A 19240-nucleotide genomic window follows, 5' to 3' on the forward strand; every position below is an offset into this window, starting at 1 on the left:
TTTTAGTTGTGTGAAAGGATACAAATTAGATAAACTAAAAATTTGTTACCTGGGACCCACATGGGGTTCACTGACACAAAGGACAAACGAACCAGCTGAATAAACAAGGTCAATCTGCTGCTCTGTCACTAAGCCACATGAAACAGCTTTTGCTTTATCTCAGGACCCATCCAAGAAAAACACGTCAATTGGCAAAGTTTCCTTTTGCTCTGTCAGACCCTAGAATGCTTTTTCCCTTGGAATCCCTACTTGCTCAATCCAACAAAGCAGTTTTGAAGGTTACATTTAATGTTCTGGTGATTTTCTCAGTTTTAAAAGGGGTATTAAAAAGACTGATTAGATAAACTGATCAAAACTCTTGGAACACAGAATGCCAAAAACTACTGAAGTTGAGACTTTTAAAAAATATTGTTCAATGGGTCCCCACCCTCCCCATCTCCCATTAGGTGCTTGTTTCTGTGGCCTGGAAACAAGGAGGAAGAAGCATGGACCTACTCTAAAAGATGAAGGCAAGTGAGCTATAAATGGATAAACAAAATGTCGTATATCCATACGATGGAATGTGATTCGGCCAGGAAAAGAAGTATTGATAACATGCTACAACATGGATGAACCTTGAAACCTTGAAAACATTATACTAAGTAAAAGAAGCCAGTTACAAAAGCCATGTATTGTATGATTCCATTGACAGAAAATGTTCAAAATTGGCAAATCCGTAGAAACAGAAAATAGATTACTGTTGCCAAGGGCTGAGGGGTTTGGGAGATAGGGAGTGACTGCTAATGAGTTTCTTTCTGAGGTGATGAAAATGTTCTAGAATTAAATTATGATGATGGATGCACAACTCTGTGAATCTACTATAAACCGCTGAATTATATACATTAGAAAAGGTCAAGTCTATGGCATATGAATTATTTCAATAAAGCTATTTAAAAACTAATGTTAATGTTCAGCTACTGTTTGCTGAACATTACTGGTGTCAGCTATTGTACTAAGCATCTTATATGTACTTTTTTACTTCTTCATAACAACCACTACACGCTGGTCATTAACCTCATTTTCTAGATTAAAAACAAAAATTAAAATAGAAACTGAGTAAACACACATGAACCCAAAGCTAATGGGCAGAATGCGGATTCAAATCAAGGTCTAAGTAAGGTCAAAGATCATGCTCTTTTCATTATGCCAATATTTAAATGTGCATAAGGTGCAAGATTTGCAAGAAAGTTACAGAACCTCAATTTTCTAAACACAGTTTACCTTTGAGGACTGAGCCCTTGTATTCCCAGATTGAAGACTACAGGTTTCTCCAAAACAGACAGAGAGACTAATTTAAAACAATCACTTTATTAAAAATAGCAAATTTCACAAATACTCATTTAACATTTTGTTGTCACTGGCCACTGGAAAACACACCGGGCGTGTGTACTGATTGTCTAACGTAAACTGAAGCTGGGCTCCCACGAAAAGCCTGGGCATCATCAACTTATGATCAACAGTGGAATAAGTTTGGTGAGCTCAGGAAGGATAAATCCTTCAGCCCCATCAACAACATTTAGCACAGTGCATTTCAAGTATAACCCGTAAGGCAACAATATAAAGCATAGCAGCAAAAGCTCTGTATCACATTTCCTGATTACGCCTTCCACAAGGCCGAGGCCTCCAGTTATGGTGAATTATAGCAAGTCGAGTTCACTGAAAGCAGCATGTGAAAGCAGTCACTGCACTTGCACTTTAATTAATTCCTTATTGTGGAAGATGATTCCGCTACTGGATTCAGCTAGAAGAGTAAAGAATGATGCTTTTCTTCAAACCACGAGAAAGCGACCGCATTTCATTTTAGCCGGCAGAAGTATTTGGAACATCTTGTGCATCTGCCAAATGGAGTTTCTGTCTGGATTCATCAGTTAAGAAGATTTTCATTCTCTAATGAGTACTTCTTTTAAATTTCTGGAAATTACATTCAAGAGCTAAGAGACAGAGGTATTAAAAAAAGAAGTATGTTTAAAGGGAAAGTGCCTATGCTGCTATTGAGAAACTTGGATGTGGTAAGACAATCTTTAAATGGAGCAAAGTAATTTTGCTATGTCTAGAATCTGAAGATTTAAAAACAAATCACTGATTCAAGACTATGTTCCAGGACTTCCCTGGTGGCGCCGTGATTAAAAGTCCGCCTGCCAATGCAGGGGACACAGGTTCAATCTCTGGCCCGGGAAGATCCCACATGCCACTGAGCAACTGAGCCTGCTCTCTAGAGCCCGCAAGCCACAACTACTGAAGCTTGCAGGCCTAGAGCCCATGCTCCACAACTACTGAGCCCACACGCCGCAACTACAGAAGCCCGCACACCGAGAGCCTGTGCTCCGCAACTACTGAGCCTGTGTACTGCAACTACTGAAGCCCGCGCACCTAGAACCCGTGCTCCGCAACAAGAGAAGCCACCATAATGAGAAGGCCGTGCACCACAACGAAGAGTAGCCCCTGCTCGCCGCAACTAGAGAAAGCCCACGCGCAGCAACGAAGACCCAATGCAGCCAAAAAAAGAAAAAATAAAAATAAAAATAAAAATAAAAATAAAAATAAAAATAAAAAATAGGGCTTAAAAAAAAAAAAGACTATGTTCCAGGTTCTAATAGAGCACAGAATTATTTTAATGCAGCAAGAATCATTTTCTTGGTAAACTGATTAGAGGCAAATATGAAAACTTACTGGATTAACAAAATTCACTTGAAACGACACCACCACTTCATTTCCTTGGGAAAATAATTTCTTTGTGAAAGTCCAAGAGAATAAAATAAAATCATCATAGCTCTAAAACCTTTCCTATAATCCTCTGAATTATTCTTCAAGAAAACTGGAAATAGGATAAAATTCCTGCATAGTTTATTCCATTCCCTTCTCATTACTGCCTTTCATTTTCCTCTTTGATCTATATGATCCACTTGCCACCTGTTTTTCAAGACTCAATTCAAACAATGATCTGGATATATTGAGGACAACTAAATGCTAGCAATACGTGTATAGCAGACGTTTGCAAAAATGTACAGACATGAGCTGTGCCGTCAGAGATATTCTTGTTCAGTTGGAAGGATGAGATATAACACATATCAACAGATAATGAAATAATGCAGAATGCTAGTTTGGGGTACAAACGAAATGCTTTATGGAAGTGGTCAGCTTGAGTGTTATTTGATAAGGAGAAGGGGGAGGCCAGAGCAACTCTAGAGAGAAAGTACAACCTGAACAAAGGCATTAAGGTGAGCATGAACTTGGGCATCCAGAGAGCCAACTGGGTGGGAATGAAAAATAATGAAAACTATAACAGGATGAATATGCCGTGATCAAATTACTGAGAACCTTTTTAAAATCTGACATAGTAAAAAACTTGGTAAGAAACAAGAATGGCAAGATGAAAGTGATGTTTTAGGAAGAATAACTCAGTGGCAATGTCTAAAGTCTACAGCAGTACTATCCAATAGAAATATAATGTAAGCCACAGACATAGTTTTTAAAATATATTTTATTTATACTCATAATCAGGAAATTATCATTTCAACATGTAATCATAAAAATATTGAGATAGTTTACATCTTTTCATTCTAAATCTTTGAAATCAGGTGTGCACGTTTTACTTAAAGCACATGTCAATCCATGTTGCCAACACTTCATGTGCTCAGTAGTTACTTGGCTAGTGGCTGCCATATTGGACAGTGCAGCTCTAGAGTTTCTAGAGAACAGAAATTTGAAAGGCTGTGGAATCAGGTGATGAGGGTAGAGAATGAAGGAAGAATACAAAACAGAACTGATAACACCTGACAACTAACTGTACTTAAGAGACAGCAAATAATTTCATGCCCCTGTCCAGGCTAAATGGCAGATAGTGCCATGACTGATTAGCAATGTCTGCTATAGTCATAGAAGGGATTTTTAAACAATCTTGAAGATTAAAATAATAGGGGCACTTGAGAAAACCATTAATTCAAAAAGAGACATGCATCACAATGTTCACTGCAGCACTATTTACAATAGTCAGGACATGGAAGCAACCTAAGTGTCCATCGACAGATGAATGGATAAAGAAGATGTGGCACATATATACAATGGAATATTACTCAGCCATAAAAAGAAACGAAATTGAGTTATTTGTGGTGAGGTGGATGGACCTAGAGTCTGTCAATACAGAGTGAAGTAAGTCAGAAAGAGAAAAACAAATACTGTATGCTAACACATATATATGGAGTCTAAAAAAAATGGTTCTGATGAGCCTAGGGGCAGGAGAGGAATAAAGACGCAGAGGTAGAGAATGGACTTGAGGACACGGGGAGGGGGAAGGGTAAGCTGGGACAAAGTGAGAGAGTGGCATGGACATATATACACTACCAAATGTAAAATAGATAGCTAGTGGGAAGCAGCTGCATAGCACGGGGAGCTCAGCTTGGTGCTGTGTGACCACCTAGAGGGGTGGGATAGGGAGAGTGGGAGGGAGGGAGGCACAAAAGGGAGGAGATATGGGGATATATGTATACGTATAGCTGATTCACTTTGTTATACAGCAGAAACTAACACAACATTGTAAAGCAATTACACGCCAATAAAGATGTTTAAAAAATAATAATAATAGGGGCACTGATGACAGAGAGGAAAATTAGGAGGAGAAAGTATGAATACGGAAAGAACATTTATTACAGATGAGGAAACTAGGGTTGCTAGGCTTTGCTCAAGGTTACATAGCTGCTTACCAAGACCTGAGACCAAGCGATCCAAAGGCCATGTGCTTGCAGTCTACCACCACGGCCTGCTGAACCGTGGGGGCTGAAGTGAGGAAAGCGGGAGACAAATGAGTCTAAATGTTTAACAGAAGCTCAGATAAGAGGAGAGGAGTTATGTGTCATAAGCAGAGAGAGAATATAAAGCATAGAATATAACGTAAAACAAATACAAAGAAAAAAAAGAACCGGGAACTACTCCTAAGAAAAGCCTCCTAATTAACTCCTATCTTACCCCCATATTAAACTCTTTCTTGGCAGTGGTATCTTACATTAATATCTCCTACAGTTTATGTGGCTTCTCAAAACTGTATTTTCTTCATCTGTAAAATGGGGAGTATAACACCACCTACTTCCAAGAGTAGGACCAAATGAGATAATGCGTGTAAAACACTTCATATAATGCTTGGCAAATAGCAGGTATTCAATAAAGGTGAGATATTAATTACTATTACTGGATTTGTATATATCTTCCTATTTCTTCATTGTTTTTACTGCATAATTCAGCAGTTAGTAACAGTATATGTTATGGCAATAAGAGTGATTTTTTAAAAATATATATTCTATATAGTTTGGAAATTTTCATATACACATGATTACATGTAGTAGTTACCCCATATTAAAGATGATACTCTGAAATGTTAAACAATCTACCCAAATTTACATTAGCAAAACGTGGAACCAAATTTTGAAAATCAAATCTCTTAACTCTACAACCAGTATCCTTTCCAGTATCTCATTATTTGGTTCAAAGAGATGTCTTACCACTAAAATTATTTTACAGGCAGGATCATTTTTTTTTTGTTCTTATATATCTATCTCACATTGTGCCTATCAGTATGTTCAAAAATACATTTTAAAAATTTCTTGAAATAATTGCTCTAAATTGAAATGTCAAAACATGAATATTTTACATGTGCCTTTGTGATTTCCTTTAAGTTAATCCTATAATACACTTTTTAAATGCATCTAAAATATTCTAGTTCTAACCCTAAATTTAGAGTACTGTATTATGTCTGCTATCCCACTTCCATTTAGCTTAAGAATCCAAGATTCAAAATAATGTATATGGCAACTACCCTAATTCTTAATTCTCTTGATTAAAACATTTTAAAATTTTGTCTTAAAAACCCAGAAACCATACAAAGCAAAGCACAAACCATAGAAAAACAAAATTTCAGCATACAAAACAACTGGGAAATTCCATTTAGAAACTAAAGGGAAAGAAAGATGGCCCCAGTAAATAGCAGTAGGTTTCTTCACTTGACTGGGACTATTCACCAAAAATTATAATCTGTGAACTTTTCACTGTTGATGTTAAGCAAAGGATACATGGAAGAATTCAATTCTTCTAGCTGTAACACAAAGTAACAAATTTAATTTTTATTTTTATAAGATAACTATCATAGATAATTGTTAACCATACATTATTAAAGACATTATTTCACATTTAAGCTTTCTTTAAACAAAAAAGTATTATAGAAAAAACTTTCTAAAAATTTCCAGACTGGGAAATTCACTTATGCAAAATAATAATAAAGTAGCTTTAGTATTTATGAAATAAGAATATAAGAGAATCAAAACCATATGACAAAAACTGAAGTTTTATAAGGATTCTTAAAACCATGCTTAATTATAATCATCTCTAATAATAGACTTTTTTTTAAAAGCTGCCATTTTAATGATCAAAATCTTTAAGAACTTTATGAATTACAAAAACGATTTTATGTGATATTCAGTTTTTAGTATGAGGTAGAATTAACCACCCTTATTTCACAGAGAGAAAAATCTGAGTTACAAAAACATTAAATTGCCCAAAGTTATACAGCTCTATGTAGACCCTGGACTAAACAAAGGCTTTCTGGTTTCAAATTCAGTTTTCAACGTACCACAATCACAATTAAAAGTATAGGTTTGAAATTTTTTAACTATGGGCATACAATTTCACTCACATTTACTTATTCAAAAGATAGAGAAAAGCAATAGAAATTAACCATTTCTGTTACTGGTAAATATGGAATCTGAAACTAAAGTATGTTGAATTCAATTTTTATTTATTTTTGTTCCAAAAAAGATTTAAAGAGGCAAATTTAATTAACACTTTTCAGTATATAAGAATCCTATATGGTGTTACTGGTTGAATTGTATCCTCCCAAAATTCATGTTTTAGTCCTAACCCTTAATACTTCATAACGTGACTATATTTGGAGACACGTTCTTAAAAGAGGGAATTAAGTTAAAATGAAGTCATTAAGATGGGCCCTAATCCAGTATGACTATTTTCCTTACAAAAAGAGGAAATTTGGACATAGGGACCCACACAGAGAGGAAGAATGCCATGTGAACATGAAGATGGTCTTCAACAAGCCAAGGAGAGAGACCTCAGAAGAAACCAACTCTGCTGACACCTTGGTCTCCAGCTCTCAGCCTCCAGAATTGTGAGAAAATTAATTTCTGTTGCTTAAGCCACCCAGTCTGTGGTACTTTGTTACGGCAACCCTTGCAAGCAAATACACATGGCAACCTACTAAATAACCATAAACACCAAACATAGTGTAAGTAACTACCACCTGAGTAAATAAGGCAAAATGTATTAATCATACCAGGATCTTTTGACCTACTATCTTCTATATCTTAAGATCTTTTATATGTACAGAAGCAAATATTTTCCTTTTAGACTTGCCAATATCCCAGAAAATATGCTTAGATGTAAATACAAGGATATACTGGATCCCAATATATCCTTTGGATATATTGCTTTCAAAAAAGAGTATAAAGTCCAACATGGATAAAACTTGAAAACATTACATTAAGTGAAAGAATCCAGACATAAAAAGCCACATATTTTATGATTCTCATTTATATGAAATGTCCAGAATAGGCAGATCTATAGAGACTGAAAATAGATTGGTGGTTGCTGGGGGATAGGGGGAGGGGAGCACTGAGAGGTAGAGGATTTCTTTTTGGAGTGATGAAAATGTTCTGAAATTACATGTGGTGATGTCTGCACAACATTGTGAATATACTAAAAATCACTGAATTTATACTTTAAAATGGTTAAAATGGTGAATTTATCTCAATAAAAATTTTGATTAAGAAAAGAGTAAAGAAAGAGGACTGTACTCACATCAGACAGAAGCCTATCCAGATTGGCGTCACTGGCTGCTTTTCTCTTATCCTCAGGAAGTTCCTCTAACTCCCCATAGAGCTCCAAATTCAAGCGAGCTAATTTCTCCTGCATTCCCCGAACATGTTCCATCTGTTCAATGGAACATTCATTTCCTGGGGGAACATTCCAGAACATTAATAAAGATTAGGATAGGTCAAACTAACTGTCTTGAGGAGAAACTTCTAAAGTCAAGGTGCTTAAAAGAAATTGGTTTTCTTTCTTTTGTAAATTACATTAATGACTGCATATTTTCTGTGTAAAATTATAAATCAAATCTCCAACCAGGAAAACAACAACAATCTAAAAAATAATCATGGGCATTAAAAAATGATATAGAAAAAAAATTTAAGAATGAAAGAACCCTTTAGGTAAAAAAAATTTTTTCAATAGTAATATCATATATAGAGGTGTTAACACCATCTATTCACATCCTAGTTGACAACTGCCATTAAAACTGAGTAACCCAACATTTTATAATGATCTGAGTGAAACTAAGAGTCCTATAAGGACTTCAACCATGAATCATTCTGCCAACCAACCATGTACTCCTCCTTTAAGAAATATAAGTGAAAATATTTATAAAGTGTCAAGAATGTAATGAAGCATGAGAACCACAATATATACACAGTAGAGGAAGACAACTTATTGCTAAAGGATAGGTCTTGCGTTGTTTATTGACTAGACTCCTCTGAGGTAGCATTATCTGCCCAGAGCAACTGATGTATATACATGAAATATTACATATTTTCATTCAGTTTCAGTACAGCCTCTGCAAATTCTTGACACTATCATTTTCCCCTCCCAAAACCTTTGATTTTTCTCAAAGGTATAATATAGCTCAGCTAAAGGTGAAGTATGTATCTTGAATAAATATGAATTAATGTAAATTATACTATTTTTTCCTCTAGCCAGCTTTATAACATCTTCATAAATTGACTATATTACATTATGTTAAGGACTACTAATAATTTTAAAGCTAGTTACAGCTCTTTCAAAATCATCCTTTCTTCATAGTAAAATATCTCATATTTCCTCTATTTTAATGATGTTTTTCAACAGTTAGCAACCTGGAAGGTCAAGTGGAAGAACTACCTCAAGAGATATATATGTATGTGTGTGTGTGTATACATATAAAGATGTACATATATTATATAGACAGAGGAAAACAATATAGAGTAAAAATATAAAGAGGTAGAAATCACAAGGAACAAGAGAAAAGATTCAGGGGATGGACCCAGGTGACCTAACATGAGAACAATAGAATCTCCAAAAGGATAAAAAGGAACAGATGGAGGAGAAATAAATGACCAATAGAAAAAAATGTTCCTTGAGATGAAAGATGAGTTGGCAGATATGAAGGGCTCACTGATTTCCAGGCAGGGATGATACGGTCCTAAGCATATTCTGGTAAATGCTTAAACTTTAAAGATAAAGGAGAAAATCTTTCAAGCATTGAGACTGAAAAAAATTACTTGGTAAGAAAGAATCCAGGGACTTCCCTGGTGGTCCAGTGGTAAAGACTCCGCCTTACACAAGACGGGAATAAAGACACAGACCTACTAGAGAATGGACTTGAGGATATGGGGAGGGGGAGGGGTAAGATGTGACAGGGTGAGAGAGTGGCATGGACATATATACACTACCAAATGTAAAATAGATAGCTAGTGGGAAGCAGCCGCATAGCACAGGAAGATCAGCTCGGTGCTTTGTGACCACCTAGAGGGGTGGGATAGGGAGGGTGGGAGGGAGGGAGATGCAAGAGGGAAGAGTTATGGGGACATATGTATATGTATAACTGATTCATTTTGTTATAAAGCAGAAACTAACACACCAGTGTAAAGCAATTATACTCCAATAAAGATGTTTAAAAAAAAAAAAAGACTCCACCTTACAATGCAGGGGATGCGGGTTCGATCCCTGGTCAGGGAACTAAGATCCCACATGTCACGGGGCTGCTAAGCCCACACGCCACAGCTACTGAGCTTGCATGCCTCAACTAGAGAGCCTGCGTGCTGCAAAACTACAGAGCCCATGCTCTCAGGAACCCGCACGCCACAACTACAGAGCCCACATGCCCTGGAGCCTGTGCGCCACAACTAGAGAGAGAAAGCCCTCATGCCAGAACTAGTGAGAAGCCCGTGCACCACAACGAAGAGCCCCTGTGCCGCAATAGAAGATGCCGCGTGCTGCAACTAAGACCCGACGCGCCAAAAATAAATAAAATAAATAAATAAATAATAAATAAATCTTTAAAAAAAAAAGAAAGAATCCAACTGGCAATCAACTTCTCATCTGCAATGCTTATATATAGCAAACCATCGAATAACAGAGACTTCAATCCAAGAATACAAAGTCACTTAAAAGTTAGGGCAGGAAGGGTGTTGGGGAGAAAAGTGAAGAAGTAAAAGTGATCCAGAGATTATATCTCAAGGGTGGGAGAGAAGAGAGGGGAGAGGGAAGTGAAAGCATTCTAAAGATGCCACCTTACCAGGATGGAGTAAAGCAAGGAGGAAGGGATGTCATAAAACATCTTTGTGAAATAAATAACGTGTTTTTAATGTCTTCTTTTCAAATAATAGTATAACCATGACTGGAAACCCAGAAACTATAAGAAAAGATAGACATATTTGAGTATACAAAAATTTAAAACTTTTACAAGGCGATGTATACCATAAAATCCACAGACACACTAATGTTGCTTAAAAAAATAAAAACAAAATAGGTCAGAGGGTTAGTACCTAAAATATGCAAAGGGCTCTTAGTAATTAACAACAAAAGGATAAATGACCAAATAAAAAACTGGGTAAAGGTCCTAAAAAAGAGCAATCCAACCGCTTAACAAACATTCATGGCTATTCAAATTCAACAGTAATAAAAAAAACCCTTTACAGCAACAGGCTGGCAAAAATGAAAAGGCTGGTAATACCTATTAGCTGGTGGGAATTCAGGGAAAAGAGTTGTTTCATAAATTGTTAATGAAAACTAAAAGTGCAATAGCTTTTTTGAAAAGCAATCTGGGGCTTCCCTGGTGGCGCAGTGGTTGAGAATCTGCCTGCCAATGCAGGGGACACGGGTTCGAGCCCTGGTCTGGGAAGATCCCACATGCCGCGGAGCAACTGGGCCCGTGAGCCACAACTACTGAGCCTGAGCGTCTGGAGCCTCTGCTCCGCAACAAGAGAGGCCGCGATAGTGACAGGCCCGCGCACCGCGATGAAGAGTGGCCCCCACTCGCAGCAACTGGAGAAAGCCCTCACACAGAAACAAAGACCCAACACAGCCAAAAATAAACATAATAAATAAATAATAAATAAAAATTAAAAAAAAAAAAAAAGAAAAGCAATCTGGATACTTTTATTAAAATTAAAATTGGGCTTCCCTGGTGGCGTAGTGGTTGACAATCTGCCTACCAATGCAGGGGTAAACGGGTTCGAGCCCTGGTCTGGGAAGATCCCACATGCCGTGGAGCAACTGGTCCTGTGAGCCACAACTACTGAGCCTGCGCGTCTGGAGCCTATGCTCCGCAACAAGAGAGGCCGTGATAGTGAGAGGCCCACGCACCGCGATGAAGAATGGCCCCCGCTCGCCGCAACTAGAGAAAGCCCTCGTACAGAAACGAAGACCCAACACAGCCAAAAATAAATAAAGAAAATTTTAAAAAAATAAAAAAATAAAATAAAATTAAATTAAAATTACCTCTATGCTTTGACCCAGTAATCCCACTCATGGGAATCCATCCCAAAGAAATCAAAACAGCCACATAAGGATATATGTAAAATGATGTTCACTACACCATTGAGTTTAGCGGCTCCAAACTGGAGACGAAGTAAATGCCCTTCAACAGAGAAATGGCTGAATAAACCAGGGTATATTCACAACTTGAAAATTATGTAGCCATTAAAAAAAAGAATGAATTAGAGCTATACCAGGTGACTCAGAGAGATTTTCATCAGGTATTGTTTAGTGATCAAAGCAAGACACCGAAAAGTGTATATAAGACACTACTTGTAGAAAACAATGAAAAGAAAAATCTGTGTGTGTGTGTGTGTCACACAGTTAACTGGTTGGGGCTGGGGGGAGGCAGAGGCAGTAGAGGACGTAAGGGAAGGGGTAGGGAAGCCAAGTAAAAGAGCTGGGGAGGGGAAAGACAGCACTTAAAAACAAAATATTTATGTTGATGACATTTATGCTTTTGTGTGAGATTCCATATGTGTGCACTCAACAATTTTTAGATTGCTTTTTAAAAAGGCAGGGAAATAATTTTTATAATCAGAAAAAGCTTATAAAGTGAGTTGGAAGCTGAACATGAAAAATCTGACCATACACTTTGTGAACTCGCATACAAAAATACCTACTCAGAGTTTTATTGGGACGATCAGTTAACTGTTCTTACGTCTTCATCAAGCCAGATTCTTTAATATTCGAAAGTCAGGTATTGTGAGCAAGAAACAAGTTTAGGCTTGAAAGGGTAAAGAAAAGTGATCTTGAGTCTTTCTAAAACTGAAACACTAAATCTAAAGTATTTCAGTTGACAGAGAATGTCCCTTTTGTTTGTTACACTTTCAAGATACTTAGTCCGTCAACAGCAATCCTACTTTAACAATTCAACTAACCCTCCCTTTTTAAAAAACTTTTTTCCTGAAATCTTACAAGACAAATTATATCCCACGACAAATGAAATCTAGGATGATTGCGTTTTATGCCTCTGGACTGTTGTTTTGTTTTGTTTTTTTTTAAATAAAAGAAAATGACACTTCAAAAAGGAATTGCAAAATACATGCAGAAAATATGATGCAAACATCTTGAGAAGAAAAAGAGTAGAGAGAAACGTCTATGGATTACCGAATGCTTGGAGTTTTCCAGAGTGGAAGTCATTCAAAAGGCTGAGGAGCCCCCTCTCCATCTCCTGGACATCAGAGACATCGGTGAGGAAGGAGTGCTGGATCGGGCTTGACTGAGCGCCTTTGCCTTCTCCACCCTGAGGTTTGGTCTTTTCCTTCATCACTCTGTAAAAAGGGTGTAATAAAAAAATTAATAATTTTTACCTTTACCTATAATTACCTTTAAAAAGAGATATTTTTTCAGGCTGTTCTAGATTAAGGGAAAAACAAGACATCCAAATAAAATCAATACTAAATAAAAGCAGCCATTTCAAGGCAGAAACCAAAAGAACAGGCTATGAAATCTCAAACAAATGTATAAACTATAACTACTAAGGTATATAAAGAGTTTGAGTAATGTACTTTTACTCTATGGTAATTCTTTGGACTGCAAAAAAAAAACTTTTACTAGCCTGTGTTTCATATTTCACTTCTCCGTAAACATATTCTGCTTTCCCATCTAACTTTATCCTAGCTGTTCCCTGAACTATGGGCTGTCCAACAAGTGGCTATGGGGCCCCTACTCTGTAGCTGACACGGTGCCAGACACTGAGTATATGAACGCGTGCAGGACATCAGTGACTGCACTGAAGCACGCCCAGTCTAAGGAGAAAGACAGACAGAAATTCACAACCAACATGTGATGGAGCGCTAGAACCTGTTATCCTTGACTCCTCCAGCTTCCTAAGGCCCCCACGTGCAGTCATGAAGTCCTACTGGTCACACCCATAGAGCTGTCTCTAATCTCTCCTCCTCCACTGCCACTGTCCTATACCTGACCCAGCTACTCCAGCAGCTTCCCAGCTGGTCTCCCGGCCTCTACGTGCTGTCTCTGAGCCCACAGATGGCAGCCAAGTCAATTTTTTAAAAGTAAAGTCAGATCATATAATTACTTAATGCAAACCTTTCAGTAGTCCGATAACCTGAAGAAATTCTATCCTCTCTTGTATGTCAGTACTCTAGACATTCTGAATCTCTTTTGCTTCCTAGAAATCCCTTCTCTCGTCTCCTTGCAGCTAATCCTCTGCCCACGTTAGCACCCTTCCCCTCACTGCCATCCTTGCCAGGCTACCTCCCACACATCCTTCAAGTCTCAGTTTAAATGTGATTTGCTCAGGAAGGCCCTTTCCGAACCCCTGGACTAGGCTAGTTCTCATTACACACGTCTAGCATATGCCAGGCTCTCAAACTCTGGAGTGATGGTGCTATACGTACTGTGATACGGGAGCAGAGAGAAAGAACAGTCTACTCAACCTAAGGGCAGCAGAGAAAACATCCTAAACGTGATATGTGAGTGAAGGCTTAAAGACTAGGAGTGAACCAGGCAAAAATGGGAGAGGGGGTTGTGTGTTACTTTTATAACCCCGACACGTGCTATAGATCCTGACGTAACACATATATTCAGGACTCAGTTAATTTCTACGTAACGTAGCATGAAGACCTCTTCCCCACAAGTGCACTCGCCACAATGTGGGTAAGACGAATAGGGTGTACTGGGGGGCTCTGAGTGTGCGGGTAAAGGTGGCAAGACTAATTAATTCCCGTGAAAAGAAATCAACTTAGAACACATAGGCCGTTGACGCTAGGTCACTAACAGTTCTTCACAAAGAGAGATTTGTAATTTTACATACGTGATATTAGATTTACTATCACTATCTAGTATCTTGCTACTCAAAGTGCTGTCCAAGACCTGTACCATCAGTATTACCTGTGAGCTTATCAGAAATGCTTAGCTGAAGCCCCATCCTGAACTAACTGATTCAGAATCTACATTTTAAAAACATTCCCAGGAGATCCATATTCACAGTAAAATCTGACATAAACTACTATAGACTATAAGGTTTCAGTATAGCAAATTTTTTTTTCTTTCAAATTGGAAGCTTTATCCAAGTAAGTGTTTTGCATCAGTTCATCACTTAACAACCTTCTCAAAAAGGAAAATAAAAATCTGTTTCTTCTTACTTTGGTGTTTTTGATCATGTCACACTGTCTCACTTTATGTTAAAATAATTCAATTAAAAAGCACTCACTGAAATTATACTATGTGCAAAGCCCCACTCTAAATACTGTCTGGCACACAAGACCCAGCCCTCAGGAAGCCCACATTCTAGAAGAGGGGAGAGAAATAAAAGTACAAGGTAGAAAATGACAATGAGATACAAATAAACTGATGCAAAAATTTGGAAAAAGGAGTGATTCCCTTTCAAATCTCTTGGCTTTCTTTCCCCATCAACCATAACCATATTCAAAATCTGATTCTAAATTAAACTCCTCCAGGAGGAAAACCCCTTTCCAATCTGATAATATATTCAAAAGAAGCCCTTATAACTTTTGTTTTTCATTTAGTCCTTATTGGAATGTTCTTTTCCAAGGGTCTCTGGCTATGTCCCTTTTGTTTCCTCAAGGACAGTGTGAGATCATCACCAGCAATCTTGCCTTTTGTGTTAATCCAGTGGCTACAAAGTGCTACAAGCATTACTTCCTTAACTGACTCTCATGATAAGCTTGCAGTTAGAAGCTTATTTAATCATAATTATCCAGAGGATTGAGATTATGAAATGCTTTTTCTCTTAAGATATTATCCTGCTTTCCAAATATCTAACCCTACAAAATACTCATATATGCAGCAATAATAGGTAACATTTAAACTTGTCCCCCGTTTCCTTTAAAGCCTTAAGGCAAATATTAATATGTTCACCAAATATTAATAATGATTACTTCTAGGTGGTAGGATTTTAGTATTCTTCTGTTTCTTCTTTGAATTTTTCCTGTGTTTAAATATTTACAATAAATACAAATCATTTCTACTAAAACAGTGAACTCATTCTTTTAAAAAAAATAAAACTACCAAAGCACAAACACTCAGCTTAAAAAAAACAACAACCAGATATGTCTTTTCCATTTCTGGCTAGCTCATCAACTTTGTCTGCAAGTTTTCTTGCTCTGTATTTTTTTTTTAATATTTATTTATTTATTTGGTTGCGTTGGGTCTTAGTTGTGGCTCGAGGGCTCCTTACTTGCGGTATACAGGCTCCTTAGTTACGGCGGGTGGGCTCCTTAGTTGCGACTCACTGGATCCTTAGTTGTGGCATGCGAACTCTTAGTTGCGGCATGCATGTGGGATCTAGTTCCTGGACCAGGGATCAAACCCGGGCCCCCTGCGTTGGGAGCACAGAGTCTTAACCACTGTGCCACCAGGGAAGTCCCTGCTCTGTATATTTTAATATGAGACAAAGTAAGAGGCTTAAAGCCAATCATTCATTCTGCATTTTCTAATCTCTATACACTGTAACCTTCAAAAAATTTTTTTCTAAATCACATATAATATGTGCCTCAAAAGTCAAACCAAGAGGAAAAAAATTTATAAGAATTAGTGGATTTAGTATTTACTTTAATAGCATTTTGCTGTGATAATGTGAAAGAAAAGAATTCACCTTTTTAACTTTGGTCGCTGTGAAGTTGACTGTGATGCAGGATTTGAAAACCCCGTGCTTTTACTAACTGGAATGGCATTTTTTTTGGCATTAACAACCTGAGTAGAGTGGGCACTAAAAGACTTAGGACTCCTCCTCTTCACTTTGCGCTCCTCCATTGTTTTAAGTTCCTTACTGCACCAAGGCCAGCTTCTTATGACCTAAGGAAATACAGCAAAATTATACACATATGCTATAATACGCCAAAATGAAAGGGCTTCAAAGACCCACTTCATGGGCTGAAAGAGGATCAAGAATTTCAGAGGTCATTAAAGAAAGTTAGAACAAGGATTCTTAAGCTTAGTTTACTGTATTATGTACACAGAAGCCTAACCAAAACTGCCTGTTAGACAAAAAATTTTTCACTGTTTATTAATTCATCCCACAAAAATTTACTCTCTTCTACATGTCAGGCACTATTTGGGGCATTGGAGAGACAGTACTGAACAAGACAAAGTCCCTGCCCTCAATGTTCCCTACATTCTTATAGAAGGGGAACAACATATAAACACTAAACAAATCATCCAGCCTGACTCAAGCTTTATGTGCCCCTTAGGTCTCCCTTCTAAAACGTATTCTTTGAAAAACCACCTAGATACAAACAGATATATAATTGACATGGGTACCTGCATTTTAATTAGCAACTAGAAACCTTATTTCAACTACCAAGTAGAAATTCAGCTGCTGCCTAGAGTTAATACTGATTCTAGTTCCTTGATCAAATGAAGTTCTGTAAAATTAAACTTGTTCCATCACAATTTTAAATTTACTTTCTCTACCTATTTCCAAGGAAACATGAAACTTTATTATCTATGTTTAGTTTTGTCAATGTCAAAAAAGTTACACTATGAAGTTACAGTCAGTCCTTCCATAGAGAATATGTGTAAAACCTTCTATTTATCCAGTACTTTCCCTTTGTGTATTAACCAGCTTTATTTCTCTAACAGCCACCCATCTAAAAATATCCTTCCACATTTCCTTTTTATTTATGCATAATATTAAATTCTTCCTAATTATATTGTTTCATGTATCATAAGATGAGAAATTTATATGGCTGTTCTTCTCATCAGACTGTAAAGTGCACTAGGACCGTTAGGCCTTTTATTGTATGTTGTGCTGAATTTAATCATTCTATGAACATTCAAAAAGACTCAAATCTACTGATGTCACTCCTCAAGTAATTATTTGAGAATTTTAATGAAAATAGATTTTTTTTGGCTACTGTCTGTACTCCGTGTTACTAGCACTGTTATTTAAACCATTGAGCTCAGTTGGCTCAGGCTGACTCTAGACAATCATAACTGGAGCTAAACCTCCAAAGGACCAAAGGCTGTAAAGGAAAGGCTCTATTGCCCAGTCTCTAATCCCAGATAACGAACGTAAATCCGCTTAAATCTTGGCTAACAATTTTTCCTTTAAGAAGCATTTTAAGTAACAGAACAGACATTTCGGGGTTGTTTCAGCATGCAACACAAATTAAATGTTTAAAAAATAACTGAATAGAGAAGATGGGATATCAGTTCTCCAAAGAGGCAAGGATCTGTATAAATTTATGATACACATAAACACACTGGTTTTCGAATTTAATTATGCTTATACGCAGTTGGTGACACAAGAATAAAAAAAAAACAGGAAACAATGCAAATAAACCAACAGTGGTCTAAACTATTGATAAGATGTTCTGAGGGGCCAGGGCTCGAAAATTATGCTTTTTTGGTTAGATAACATCACTACTACAAGAGCACTGAAACCCTTCTTGTATACCAAGCAGCAAGGAACCATTCAGAGAAGACCTTCATAGACTACAGCTCGTAGTCCAACTCACACATTAGTTTGAGAGCCAGGAACCCACAGCCTCCAAGCAGCACCACTAGAAATTCCTCTTGACTTCACCTCATTGCCCTTCTCTAATCAGCCGTCACAGAGAACCTTCCCCGCCCAGAATCCGGCAGCGGCCAGAACCGGTGGTGGGAGGGGCCTACAGGGGGACATTGCGGGGGTGCCTTTGCTTCCACTTCATACCTGAGGAAGAAGGGGATCGGGGTCCTCTTCCACAACCTGCAACGACCCCGGGGCCTCTGAAGCCACCGCCGCAGCTGCAGCCGCCGATGCTACAGCTGCAGCTTGAGCCGGGGTCACATTCCGGACCTCTCGCCTCCACAATGCCCTTTGTTTACGGAAGTGACGTAAGGAGGCGGAGCCTCCGCTTACTGGCCGGGAGCCTCGCCTCTTCCTGTTCCACCTGTACGGCTCCCGTCTCCGGCCCTGGCACCGCATTGCTTCCCCTGTCCTGCATTCACTGTAAGTTCGACGGGCATGGAAAGGAGGATCCAGAGGTGGGCTTTTATTTGGGGCTCAGTGGCCCAGAAGCTGGGAGGGTAAGGAGGGGAGGTGGAGGCAAGAACCGGAAATGTAGTACCTTTTCCGGAAGCTGTCCCGTCCCCTCCGTGAGTGTCATCTCCTACGCACTACAATTCCCAGCATGCTGTTCGAGCAAGCGTGGAGGCGGAACCAGAGCGTCGCCATAGCAACTGTTCCGGATTGTTTCCAATGCCTCGCCTGGACTTCGCAAGGTAAACCAACATTGGCTTGTAAGGCAGCGTAAAAAAACGTGATTCTGTTTAGCAACCCCGAGGCTGAGCCCCTGAATGAAATGCTATTACTGTTGCTATAAGTAGCTACTATTCAGACACTTGACAGACGTCATCTCTAAACCTCACTGCAATCTATGAATTAGGTGTTAGAACCCCCTTTTAGAAATGAGGAAGCTGACACTCAGAAAGGCTGCGTCTCTCTGTCGCCAAGACAGTTCCTCCCTACCTTTACTCCCTCTGGAGAAGGAGTTGAGGATTGAGAGAGATCGAACTCTCCTAAATGAGGGGAGAATCCATGTTTTATTCCCTCATCTGGATAGCCTTCCCCGTTGGGGGTGGGAGATTTTAGGTTCATAGACCT

At 38.2% G+C, this 19240-nt stretch overlaps 1 protein-coding gene across 2 annotated transcripts; it reads right to left on the reverse strand.

The window, feature by feature from the left end:
- Nucleotides 1-1331: 1331 nt before the first annotated feature.
- CCDC28A (coiled-coil domain containing 28A) lies at nucleotides 1332-18470 on the reverse strand. Of its 2 annotated transcripts, XM_057527889.1 has the most exons (6): nucleotides 18111-18223; nucleotides 16247-16446; nucleotides 12775-12938; nucleotides 7894-8048; nucleotides 6069-6121; nucleotides 1332-1894 (listed from the first exon to the last, which is right to left on the reverse strand). In XM_057527889.1, exons 2-6 carry the CDS (start codon nucleotides 16402-16404, stop codon nucleotides 1840-1842), a joined length of 585 nt encoding a protein of 194 aa, XP_057383872.1. In that variant the 5' UTR covers nucleotides 16405-16446; nucleotides 18111-18223; the 3' UTR covers nucleotides 1332-1839. The 2 variants fall into 2 exon arrangements, with proteins under 2 accessions (XP_057383872.1, XP_007191002.2); XM_007190940.3 differs by lacking the exons at nucleotides 1332-1894; nucleotides 18111-18223 and adding an exon at nucleotides 18308-18470 and having other exon boundaries at nucleotides 2629-6121.
- Nucleotides 18471-19240: the final 770 nt, after the last annotated feature.

This window comes from Balaenoptera acutorostrata, chromosome 14, assembly GCF_949987535.1.
Source record: "Balaenoptera acutorostrata chromosome 14, mBalAcu1.1, whole genome shotgun sequence".
NCBI classification, from domain to species: domain Eukaryota; kingdom Metazoa; phylum Chordata; class Mammalia; order Artiodactyla; family Balaenopteridae; genus Balaenoptera; species Balaenoptera acutorostrata.

Bases quoted from the DNA above. Each gene is read 5' to 3' on its own strand.
- CCDC28A (XM_057527889.1), bottom strand. From the start codon at position 16,404: ATGGAGGAGCGCAAAGTGAAGAGGAGGAGTCCTAAGTCTTTTAGTGCC. The intron at 6,122-7,893 runs GTGAGTACAGTC...TTTGTGTTACAG, and splicing joins TGGATAGGCTTCTGTCTGAT to CTAGAAGAATTGAATTCTTC. The intron at 1,895-6,068 runs GTTCACAGATTA...TGATGAATCCAG, and splicing joins CTTAACATCAACAGTGAAAA to ACAGAAACTCCATTTGGCAG.